This window comes from Hippocampus guttulatus, unplaced genomic scaffold, assembly GCF_054856545.1.
Source record: "Hippocampus guttulatus isolate MCC_2025c unplaced genomic scaffold, RoL_Hgut_1.0 HiC_scaffold_37, whole genome shotgun sequence".
Taxonomy (NCBI): domain Eukaryota; kingdom Metazoa; phylum Chordata; class Actinopteri; order Syngnathiformes; family Syngnathidae; genus Hippocampus; species Hippocampus guttulatus.
In genome coordinates this window covers 32,261-45,325 of record NW_028233896.1, presented here as the reverse complement: position 1 = coordinate 45,325, position 13,065 = coordinate 32,261, and the positions used below count along the sequence as shown (strand labels likewise).

Below are 13,065 nucleotides of genomic sequence, written 5' to 3'. Positions count from 1 at the left end.
GGTCCAATTAATGCTCATTTAGGCTTCAGGTGGTCATCCTGAACTAAATACATGTTGAAGTGTGTGCATAAGTCCTTTGGTTTAGGCGTGACACTCAATTTGAGTTTTTATTGCTTTAAATGCATTTTCAGCCTGAGCTGAGCGCGCTTTCTGACTTTGAATGTATCTTCATAGGAATGAGTTGTGTGGTCAAATTATTGCTGATTTAGGCTTCAGGAGGTCATCCTGAACAAAATACATGTTGAAGTGTGTGCATAAGTGTCAGAGATTTTCTCGGACAAAGTTAAAGAAATGACTCGGCACACAGGAAAATTGTCTTCAATATCGGCGGGAGCGGATCTCTGAGAGCGAACGACGGTTAGTTGCTCCGCGATCACACTCTCAGTCCCGCCACCGCGAGTTCGACATTTCATTGTAACATATGCAAAATACAAGAAAAACACTGCCCCCGATGTTTGCATGCCGCACCCCGGTCCGGCTCCTCGGTAGTGATTGGTTACCTGTTTTTCCAACTTGAACCACCAGTACATTGGCACCTTTTCTGGCTGGTCTACATCGAATTAGCATGTTGTAGACTTTGCGGATGGTCAATGTCGTCTGGGCGCGACGGGTGTTCTCAACTCGTCTTTTGTTGCTCAACCGCTGTTCCCGAATTATTCATTCCCCTTTTGTGACCGAGTGTCGCCTTCTCCCCTGTGGTTGTCCACCTGTATTGACGTGCTAATTGTGGACTTCAACAGTCCCCCGGCCAGATGTGTGCAGGCATTTGGGGGTGCTGGATACGCACCCAAACGCTTCGATGTGCCCAAATTAAATGAAACTTTAAACATGATACAATTTTGCTCATAGATTCCTCTAACATTCCCACCTCTGTATCATAATTAAAGTTTCGTCAAACGCCCAGGTGACATTGATATGCAATTGCACGGGTGGGAAGAAAAACTGTCCTGAGGGGAAGGGGGTGTAACGATCAGGACAGAAAACCCTTCCCGGGCAATGGCTATACATTAAATGAAAATCAAAATCTAATCTAGACACACATTAAATGAAAATCAAAACCTAATCTAAACACAAAGTAATTTAAAATCAAATCGAATCTAAACACACCTCGAATGAAAATCAAAATCTAACAAAACTAACTACTAACTAACTACTATATACAAAGTAAGCCAACCCAAGAACATCAAACACTCACATCTGCAATGCTTTTCTGTGAAGTCGTCATACGGGCTTACATAAGGTTCCAGTAAATCAATCACCAAAGTCAGTGTTAACATAATCTTCGTCAGACTCCGTGTACACCTGTTGGTACTCCGACATGGCCACAGTCAGGTGAGCCGCCACTTCACTTTGATAGCATCCATGAATTTGGCAGCACAACCTCTGACCAGCGGGATCACGCAAGCGACACGAAAACACAAAAAGAAAAATATACCAACAATCGTCTCCTGCCTCCCGACATTGAATCCCATGGGGCAAGTCACTCCTTCTGTGGGCCTGTGTGCCCACCGTGACTTCTCTTAGGCCCATAAGGATGATGCCGATGATGCTGATGGTGCATCGGCAACGCTTGACTGCCCTTCCGGTGGTCTTTCGGCGGCACGCAAGGTCAGCGCACTTGGACTTAGGTGCTGATTCTCCTTCCTGGGACTGGCGTCGCTAGGCCCCTCAACCTCAAACCGAAGGAGCTTGCACTGCGACTGGTGGATCCAGCCATCGCGTCCTTCGATCTTGACCGCAGTTTTTGTTGCTGCAATCACTTGGGAGGGGCCATTCCAGCGTTCACTGTCCCAGAGAAGTCTTTTCAGCACTTTGAGGAAATTCTGATCACCACTCCGGACCTGGCGAGTCTGTGGAGCAGAACACTCTGGCAAGTCATTGTGCCTATGCATCTCTTTCTGATCAAATAGACTTTTAGTCTCTCTCATTGTCTCAATGAGCCTGGCTTTGACAGTTCCATTAATGCATTCCACAAATCCAGCCGATTGCGGGTGGTACGCACAGTGTCGCTCCAAATCAGTGTCCAACAATTCGCCCAATGCTTTCATGACAGTTCCTGAATCATCGTGAGCGCTCGAAGACAGTTCAACCCATTTTGAAAACACATCAACAATGACAAGACAGTATCGTTTCCCTTGTGTTTGGTTCAAACAGATTACACAACATCTCCAATTTTTTTTTGAAATATGCATAAACCCATGTGTATGATAATATTGGTGCACCTGTGTTATCATCGCTATCATCCCCCCTGTTGACACATGTGACAAGCCATGTGTCAACCTCGCGGCGCACTCGAAGAGAGAGATTGGAAGCCAACGTTTCCCGCCTTCCAATTTCTCTATCCCTGCGTCATCTGGTTGTGCTCTCTTATTTGTCCAATATTTTCGTTCTGTGTGAGGTGCAAAAATTTGTCTTGATTTCAAATCATCCTGTGTTGTGTCCTGTGCCTCTATTGCTAGTACGTCACGTGTTACTGCAATTTGTCAGCTGAAATGAACGGCCGGAGTAGTCATCACTTTCCAATTGATGTATTGACGCACCCAGCCATCCTGTGTTTCCTCGCACCCCGGATTGGCGGGGGAGGGGTTCCACAGGTGGTTTGGAACGGAGCTCGCAAGGTTATTCATATTTCTCCACTCACATTGCTCCGGTTTGCCGAGCGGTATGTAAATGTGTTGCCCTTGTGAGAGGAGGGGCTTGACCGCCCTTCCTACCCGCGCTGTGGCGAAACACCACTGATCTTTCCAATACACGTGCTCAACAACGATACCCTGGGGTTGCAGGCCCAGAAAAACTTTAGTGTAGTCAGGGTCTGGTCCTGGTGTCTGCTTACGTCTGATAGTCACGTGCAGGTTGTTCGCCGTTTGCACGTTACCTCCTGGCTTTAATTTGGTACCTGCCAATCGAACTAGACATTCGGAACTCCGAGTTACGTCATCGTTCGGTAAATCGAGTGTCCAAAAATAGCGAGCATCATGTTGACTGTTCCCCATGCGGGCTTCAATCTGGCCCTTGTGATTTACGATGGTGTAAATCTCGAGTTGCGTTTGAGCATCCCGTCCCAATAAATTGTGTGGACAGCGAGAATTTAGCGCGGCTTCGACGAGTGCCTTCCGATTTGGGTCTGTGGGGGAAGTAATGGTTACTGTTTGCGATAACGTCAGGGGCTGCACGGAGCCGTGTGCTCCTTTCATGCGAATTTTGCCATCGCTTGGCTTCACAGTATCGCGATCCCAACGACCGAGAACAGTGATATCGGCGCCCGTGTCAACAAGGAAGACGGTCGGGGTTCCTTCAACCAACAACGTCATTTCCGGTTTAGTTATGGACGAGGTTTCACATCTCAGCAGGTAGTTTTCTGTGTCGAAAACATGATTGCTACCGGCTAAGATGTCACCCTCGTCCTCACTTGAGGCGGGCGATTCAAACAAAGGCGCAGAGGCCTTTATCGCTGTCATAGCTACCTCCTCTTTTTTATTCCGTATCGTTTGTAAATCCTCCTCATCTGATGAGGAGGTCCCCGTGCTACCATCACGCTCCCGCACGCGCCTGTCCTTCCGCTGTTGTCTACATTCTTTCACCATGTGACCCTTTTGCCCACAAAGAAAACATCTGCCTTCAACAAAACGTTTTTGGTCCCTAGGGGTTAATTTGAAGGGAGCAAACGACCGTATTTGTTTATTACCTTTATAAGGAGGACCCGGGGTTTTCCCGTGTGCGTGTGGGTTTTTTGCGGCGTAATAAATGTTGGTCACGTGACTCTCATTCTTCATTTTCTTGTTCTCGAGTCGTTCGTAATTCCGTGCGTAATTCAAAACCTCATCGATCGGACATGTTGGCCAATTCAAATTATGTCTTTTAACATATTGGGTAACATCAGGATGTGCTTGGTTTAGCAAATGCTGTTTTAAATGCGAATTGAACAAGTCTGACTGTGTCTCAGGGATACCGCCGTGTATTTTGAACACTATTCGCAGACGATGGAAAAAATCGTCCGTAGTTTCGTCAGCCTTTTGGATGCATGTGGCAATTTGTTTTGGATCTTGCGTCCGCTCGTATGCCTTGGCGCAACGTTCCATAATTTGGTCAAGGGGTCCCCCTACCTGCGTGAGTTCATCATAGCACAGATAACCTCCCGCAGCTTTCCTACCATTAAAGTTGCCCACAACTGCGCCAAACTTGGAACTGGTAGTTAATGAGAGCAATTTCAAAAGTTCACTCGCGGTAAGCCTGTGACTGTGGACTAAATCGGATAGTTCCCTTACGAACTCGTCCGGATCGTCCTTCGGTTTTGGAAGTGACGCGGCGATGTCTCGAAATTCGGCTGGCGTCCATGGTCTATATACGTACAGCGATTTGTCGTTCGTCGACGGCATTTGAACCATAGGGAACGCTTGGAAAGGGTACCAGTCGAATCTAGACTCATACGAATTATGCTCTAGCGAGGTGGATGGGTCGAGGGTCCGCCTCCACTCACCCACCGTGCCTTTGGAGCGCGTTTCGTGTTGATGTCCATGGTTTGGACCATCCTGCGATTTGACCGGGTTCTCTAGACTCCAATTCTGTGCGGTAGTTTGATCGAGGGGTGTTATGGGGGCTTGGTTAGTTCCCCAGGGCGGAGGGGGTACCGAATTCTTTTCTCTCGTAGTTTGCGATTGTGGGGGGAAGGCCGGGTACAACTCCCCCGAAACGGCGGCCGCTGGAGCGGCTGAGGGTTGCGTTGCAGCAGCCTCTGCAATTAAATCCTCATCCAGCCTCTGACGTGTGTCTTTCGCCTTTTTCACCCGTATTCGTTTGGCCCTTTCAACGAGTGTTTTACACTTGTACCATTGTTTACCGTGTTCATTATTTTTCCGCTTTTCTTTGTCTTTCAGCGATAATTTGCCCAACACCGTTTCCAATTCATCGCAATCATTAACGTCTCCCGAGAATCCGTATTTCTTTTTCCACTTTTTCACGAATCGCGTTGACCCTCTGCAGTCAATTTCAGCTAATCGTGTGTTTTCAATGATCGCCTCTACATCGTAACGTGCTGTTGTCTGCTGTGTTCCGCTCAATCGCCAACAACCCGAGGACTTCCGTGTCGCCATGTTGCCTAGCAACAGCTGGAAGCGTTTAGAGGTATTTTACAAAAAGAAAAAAAATCGCGATCTAGATCTGGGTCGTCACCCGAAAACAAACGGTACGTGCCCGCGCCGGAGTTTATATGGGTTACGTTACCACAATAGTGTGTTCACCAATCACACTCACGCACTAACACAAACCGATACGCGCAATATACGCATACAACGTTAGATGCAACACACGCCGAGGTGGTCAACCTCCGCAGGAAGACAAAGCTTCCTTACCGTTTTCGCTTAGCGAGAAACGATATCTAAATGAGCCGATGCTCTCACAGATGCGCTTGGGCTCTGTGTCCCGGGAATCTAATTTCCCCCGTACCGCTAACCACGAAACGGTACTCGAGCTAGCCTACTCCGTTTTCGGCGTTAACTCGTCTAATTCCGTCATTCAGTGGAGATAACCGACTACGCAACGGCTTCTCCACCACGCCGACTGACCATATTTTTCCGACAATTGTCCCGATGCCGAGCTGAACCCAGGTTCGTTGGATGATGGCGCTTGCTTGCTCCTCACGGTGTCCGGTGCGGGGCTGGCTCCTCCTGGAAAAGTCTCCACGAGGTCTGGTCGGCTTCGGAGGCGCAAAACACGCGATCAGCCACGGATCGTCCACCGGAGGAAATCGGAGAGTCCAACAAAAAGCTCAAATCCGTTCGAACAAGCACATCATCCTGCCGACAACGCCAAGTTTCTGTCAGAGATTTTCTCGGACAAAGTTAAAGAAATGACTCGGCACACAGGAAAATTGTCTTCAATATCGGCGGGAGCGGATCTCTGAGAGCGAACGACGGTTAGTTGCTCCGCGATCACACTCTCAGTCCCGCCACCGCGAGTTCGACATTTTATTGTAACATATGCAAAATACAAGAAAAACACTGCCCCCGATGTTTGCATGCCGCACCCCGGTCCGGCTCCTCGGTAGTGATTGGTTACCTGTTTTTCCAACTTGAACCACCAGTACATTGGCGCCTTTTCTGGCTGGTCTACATCGAATTAGCATGTTGTAGACTTTGCGGATGGTCAATGTCGTCTGGGCGCGACGGGTGTTCTCAACTCGTCTTTTGTTGCTCAACCGCTGTTCCCGAATTATTCATTCCCCTTTTGTGACCGAGTGTCGCCTTCTCCCCTGTGGTTGTCCACCTGTATTGACGTGCTAATTGTGGACTTCAACAGTCCCCCGGCCAGATGTGTGCAGGCATTTGGGGGTGCTGGATACGCACCCAAACGCTTCGATGTGCCCAAATTAAATGAAACTTTAAACATGATACAATTTTGCTCATAGATTCCTCTAACAATAAGTCCTTTGGTTTAGGTGTGACACTCAATTTGAGTTTTTATTGCTTTAAATGCATTTTCAGCCCGAGCTGAGCACGTTTTGTGAGTTTGAATGTATCTTCATAGGAATGAGTTGTGTGGTCAAATTAATGCTCATTTAGGCTTCAGGTGGTCATCCTGAACAAAATACATGTTGAAGTGTGCATAAGTCCTTTGGTTGAGGCGTGACACTCAATTTGAGTTTTTATTGCTTTAAATGCATTTTCAGCCCGAGCTGAGTGCGCTTTCTGACTTTGAATGTATCTTCATAGGAATGAGTTGTGTGGTCAAATTATTGCTCATTTAGGCTTCAGGAGGTCATCCTGAACAAAATACATGTTGAAGTGTGTGCATAAGTCCTTTGGTTTAGGCGTGACACTCAATTTGAGTTTTTATTGCTTTAAATGTATTTTCAGCCCGAGCTGAGTGCGTTTTGTGAGTTTGAATGTATCTTCATAGGAATGAGTTGTGTGGTCAAATTAATGCTCATTTAGGCTTCAGGTGGTCATCCTGAACAAAATACATGTTGAAGTGTGTGCATAAGTCCTTTGGTTTAGGCGTGACACTCAATTTGAGTTTTTATTGCTTTAAATGCATTTTCAGCCCGAGCTGAGCACGTTTTGTGAGTTTGAATGTATCTTCATAGGAATGAGTTGTGTGGTCAAATTAATGCTCATTTAGGCTTCAGGTGGTCATCCTGAACTAAATACATGTTGAAGTGTGTGCATAAGTCCTTTGGTTTAGGCGTGACACTCAATTTGAGTTTTTATTGCTTTAAATGCATTTTCAGCCCGAGCTGAGCGCGCTTTCTGACTTTGAATGTATCTTCATAGGAATGAGTTGTGTGGTCAAATTATTGCTCATTTAGGCTTCAGGAGGTCATGCTGAACAAAATACATGTTGAAGTGTGTGCATAAGTCCTTTGGTTTAGGCGTGACACTCAATTTGAGTTTTTATTGCTTTAAATGCATTTTCAGCCCGAGCTGAGCACGTTTTGTGAGTTTGAATGTATCTTCATAGGAATGAGTTGTGTGGTCAAATTAATGCTCATTTAGGCTTCAGGTGGTCATCCTGAACAAAATACATGTTGAAGTGTGTGCATAAGTCCTTTGGTTTAGGCGTGACACTCAATTTGAGTTTTTATTGCTTTAAATGCATTTTCAGCCCGAGCTGAGCACGTTTTGTGAGTTTGAATGTATCTTCATAGGAATGAGTTGTGTGGTCAAATTAATGCTCATATGGGCTTCAGGAGGTCATCCTGAACAAAATACATGTTGAGTTGTGTGCATAAGTCCTTTGGTTTAGGCGTGACACTCAATTTGAGTTTTTATTGCTTTAAATGCATTTTCAGCCCGAGCTGAGCGCGCTTTCTGACTTTGAATGTATCTTCATAGGAATGAGTTGTGTAGTCAAATTAATGCTCATTTAGGCTTCAGGTGGTCATCCTGAACTAAATACATGTTGAAGTGTGTGCATAAGTCCTTTGGTTTAGGCGTGACACTCAATTTGAGTTTTTATTGCTTTAAATGCATTTTCAGCCCGAGCTGAGCACATTTTGTGAGTTTGAATGTATCTTCATAGGAATGATTTGTGTGGTCAAATGAATGCTCATTTAGGCTTCAGGTGGTCATCCTGAACTAAATACATGTTGAAGTGTGTGCATAAGTCCTTTGGTTTAGGCGTGACACTCAATTTGAGTTTTTATTGCTTTAAATGCATTTTCAGCCCGAGCTGAGCGCGCTTTCTGACTTTGAATGTATCTTCATAGGAATGAGTTGTGTGGTCAAATTATTGCTCATTTAGGCTTCAGGAGGTCATCCTGAACAAAATACATGTTGAAGTGTGTGCATAAGTCCTTTGGTTTAGGCGTGACACTCAATTTGAGTTTTTATTGCTTTAAATGCATTTTCAGCCCGAGCTGAGCACGTTTTGTGAGTTTGAATGTATCTTCATAGGAATGAGTTGTGTGGTCAAATTAATGCTCATTTAGGCTTCAGGTGGTCATCCTGAACAAAATACATGTTGAAGTGTGTGCATCAGTCCTTTGGTTTAGGCGTGACACTCAATTTGAGTTTTTATTGCTTTAAATGCATTTTCAGCCCGAGCTGAGCACGTTTTGTGAGTTTGAATGTATCTTCATAGGAATGAGTTGTGTGATCAAATTAATGCTCATTTAGGCTTCAGGAGGTCATCCTGAACAAAATACAGGTTGAAGTGTGTGCATAAGTCCTTCGGTTTAGGTGTAACACTCAATTTGAGTTTTTATTGCTTTAAATGCATTTTCAGCCCGAGCTGAGCCCGTTTTCTGAGTTTGAATGTATCTTCATAGGAATGAGTTGTGTGGTCAAAATAATGCTCATTTAGGCTTCAGGAGGACATCCTGAACTAAATACATGTTCAAGTGTAGCATAAGTCCTTTGGTTTAGGCGTGACACTCAATTTGAGTTTTTTTTTGCTTTAATTGCATTTTCTGCCCGAGCTGAGCACGTTTTTTGAGTTTGAATATATCTTCATAGGAATGAGTTGTGTGGTCAAATTAATGCTCATTTAGGCTTCAGGTGGTCATCCTGAACTAAATACATGTTCAAGTGTGTGCATAAGTCCTTTGGTTTAGGCGTGACACTCAATTTGAGGTTTTATTGCTTTAAATGCATTTTCAGCCCGAGCTGAGCACGTTTTGTGAGTTTGAATATATCTTCATAGGAATGAGTTGTGTAGTCAAATTAATGCTCATTTAGGCTTCAGGTGGTCATCCTGAACTAAATACATGTTGAAGTGTGTGCATAAGTCCTTTGGTTTAGGCGTGACACTCAATTTGAGTTTTTATTGCTTTAAATGCATTTTCAGCCCGAGCTGAGCACGTTTTGTGAGTTTGAATATATCTTCATAGGAATGAGTTGTGTGGTCAAATTAATGCTCATTTAGGCTTCAGGTGGTCATCCTGAACTAAATACATGTTGAAGTGTGTGCATAAGTCCTTTGGTTTAGGCGTGACACTCAATTTGAGTTTTTATTGCTTTAAACGCATTTTCAGCCCGAGCTGAGCACATTTTGTGAGTTTGAATGTATCTTCATAGGAATAAGTTGTGTGGTCAAAATAATGCTCATTTAGGCTTCAGGAGGACATCCTGAACTAAAAAAAATGTTCAAGTGTAGCATAAGTCCTTTGGTTTAGGCGTGACACTCAATTTGAGTTTTTATTGCTTTAAATGCATTTTCAGCCCGAGCTGAGCACGTTTTGTGAGTTTGAATATATCTTCATAGGAATAAGTTGTGTGGTCAAAATAATGCTCATTTAGGCTTCAGGAGGACATCCTGAACTAAATACATGTTCAAGTGTAGCATAAGTCCTTTGGTTTAGGCGTGACACTCAATTTGAGTTTTTTTTTTGCTTTAATTGCATTTTCAGCCCGAGCTGAGCGCGCTTTCTAACTTTGAATGTATCTTCATAGAAATGAGTTGTGTGGTCAAATTAATGCTCATTTAGGCTTCAGGTGGTCATCCTGAACAAAATACATGTTCAAGTGTGTGCATAAGTCCTTTGGTTTAGGCGTGACACTCAATTTGAGTTTTTATTGCTTTAAATGCATTTTCAGCCCGAGCTAAGCACGTTTTGTGAGTTTGAACATATCTTCATAGGAATGAGTTGTGTGGTCAAATTAATGCTCATTTAGGCTTCAGGTGGTCATCCTTAACAAAATACATGTTGAAGTGTGTGCGTAAGTCCTTTGGTTTAGGCGTGACACTATATTTGAGTTTTTATTACTTTAAATGCATTTTCAGCCCGAGCTGAGCACTTTTTGTGAGTTTGAATGTATCTTCATAGGAATGAGTTGTGTGGTCAAATTAATGCTCATTTAAGCTTCAGGTGGTCATCCTGAACAAAATACATGTTGAAGTGTGTGCATAAGTCCTTTGGTTTAGGCGTGACACTCAATTTGAGTTTTTATTGCTTTAAATGCATTTTCAGCCCTTGCTGAGCGCGCTTTCTGACTTTGAATGTATCTTCATAGGAATGAGTTGTGTAGTCAAATTAATGCTCATTTAGGCTTCAGGAGGACATCCTGAACTAAATACATGTTAAAGTGTGTGCATAAGTCCTTTGGTTTAGGCGTGACACTCAATTTGAGTTTTTATTGCTTTAAACTCATTTTTAGCCCGAGCTGAGCACGCTTTCTGACTTTGAATGTATCTTCATAGGAATGAGTTGTGTAGTCAAATTAATGCTCATTTAGGCTTCAGGAGGACATCCTGAACTAAATACATGTTAAAGTGTGTGCATAAGTCCTTTGGTTTAGGTGTGACACTCAATTTGAGTTTTTATTGCTTTAAATGCATTTTCAGCCCGAGCTGAGCACGTTTTGTGAGTTTGAATGTATGAATGTTCATAGGAATGTGTTGTGTGGTCAAATTAATGCTCATATGGGCTTCAGGAGGTCATCCTGAACAAAATACATGTTGAAGTGTGTGCATAAGTCCTTTGGTTTAGGCGTGACACTCAATTTGAGTTTTTATTGCTTTAAATGCATTTTCAGCCCGAGCTGAGCGCGCTTTCTGACTTTGAATGTATCTTCATAGGAATGAGTTGTGTGGTCAAATTATCGCTCATTTAGGCTTCAAGGAGGTCATCCTGAACAAAATACATGCTGAAGTGTGTGCATAAGTCCTTTGGTTTAGGCGTGACACTCAATTTGAGTTTTTATTGCTTTAAATGCATTTTCAGCCCGAGCTAAGCACGTTTTGTGAGTTTGAATGTATCTTCATAGGAATGAGTTGTGTGATCAAAATAATGCTCATTTAGGCTTCAGGAGGACATCCTGAACTAAGTACATGTTGAAGTGTGTGCATGAGTCCTTTGGTTTGGGCGTGACACTATATTTGAGTTTTTATTGCTTTAAATGCATTTTCAGCCCGAGCTGAGCACGTTTTGTGAGTTTGAATGTATCTTCATAGGAATGAGTTGTGTGGTCAAATTAATGCTCATATAGGCTTCAGGAGGTCATCCTGAACAAAATACATGTTGAAGTGTGTGCATAAGTCCTTTGGTTTAGGTGTGACACTCAATTTGAGTTTTTATTGCTTTAAATGCATTTTCAGCCCGAGCTGAGCGCGCTTTCTGACTTTGAATGTATCTTCATAGGAATGAGTTGTGTAGTCAAATTAATGCTCATTTAGGCTTCAGGAGGAACATCCTGAACAAAATACATGTTGAAGTGTGTGCATAAGTCCTTTGGTTTAGGCGTGACACTCAATTTGAGTTTTTATTGCTTTAAATGCATTTTCAGCCCGAGCTGAGCACGTTTTGTGAGTTTGAATGTATCGTCATAGGAATGGGTTGTGTGATCAAATTAATGCTAATTTAGGCTTCAGGAGGTCATCCTGAACAAAATACATGTTGAAGTGTGTGCATAAGTCCTTTGGTTTAGGCGTGACACTCAATTTGAGTTTTTATTGCTTTAAATGCATTTTCAGCCCGAGCTGAGCACGTTTTGTGAGTTTGAATGTACCTTTATAGGAATGAGTTGTGTGGTCAAATTAATGCTCATTTAAGCTTCACGTGGTCATCCTGAACGAAAAACATGTTGAAGTGTGTGCATAAGTCCTTTGGTTTAGGTGTGACACTCAATTTGAGTTTTTATTGCTTTAAATGCATTTTCAGCCCGAGCTGAGCACGTTTTCTAAGTTTGAATGTATCTTCATAGGAATGAGTTGCGTGGTCAAATTAATGCTCATTTAGGCTTCAGGAGGACATCCTGAACTAAGTACATGTTGAAGTGTGTGCATAAGTCCTTTGGTTTAGGCATGACACTCAATTTGAGTTTTTATTGCTTTAAATGCATTTTCAGCCCGAGCTGAGCACGTTTTGTGAGTATGAATGTATCTTCATAGGAATGAGTTGTGTGATCAAATTAATGCTCATTTAGGCTTCAGGAGGCCATCCTGAACAAAATACATGTTGAAGTGTGTGCATAGGTCCTTTGGTTTAGGTGTGACACTCAATTTGAGTTTTTATTGCTTTAAATGCATTTTCAGCCCGAGCTGAGAACGTTTTCTGACTTTGAATGTATCTTCTTAGGAATGAGTTGTGTATTCAAATTACTGCCCATTTAGGTGTCAGTGGGACATCCTGAACAAAATACATGTTGAAGTGTGTGCATAAGTCCTTTGGTTTAGGCGTGACACTCAATTTGAGTTTTTATTGCTTTAAATGCATTTTCAGGCCGAGCTGAGCACGTTTTGTGAGTTTGAATGTATCTTCATAGGAATGAGTTGTGTGGTCAAATTAATGCTCATATAGGCTTCAGGAGGTCATCCTGAACAAAATACATGTTGAAGTGTGTGCATCAGTCCTTTGGTTTAGGCGTGACACTCAATTTGAGTTTTTATTGCTTTAAATGCATTTTCAGCCCGAGCTGAGCACGTTTTGTGAGTTTGAATGTATCTTCATAGGAATGAGTTGTGTGATCAAATTAATGCTCATTTAGGCTTCAGGAGGTCATCCTGAACAAAATACATGTTGAAGTGTGTGCATAAGTCCTTCGGTTTAGGTGTAACACTCAATTTGAGTTTTTATTGCTTTAAATGCATTTTCAGCCCGAGCTGAGCCCGTTTTCTGAGTTTGAATGTATC

The 13,065-nt window shown here is 43.2% G+C and overlaps 1 protein-coding gene across 1 annotated transcript; it reads right to left on the bottom strand.

Annotated features, from left to right (window-relative positions):
* Positions 1 to 542: 542 nt before the first annotated feature.
* LOC147185062 (uncharacterized) lies at positions 543 to 5,540 on the bottom strand. Its single transcript, XM_086104647.1, has one exon. The coding sequence runs from the start codon at positions 5,088 to 5,090 to the stop codon at positions 2,484 to 2,486; it is 2,607 nt and encodes an 868-aa protein (XP_085960773.1). The 5' UTR covers positions 5,091 to 5,540; the 3' UTR covers positions 543 to 2,483.
* Between the last annotated feature and the right edge of the window lie 7,525 nt (positions 5,541 to 13,065).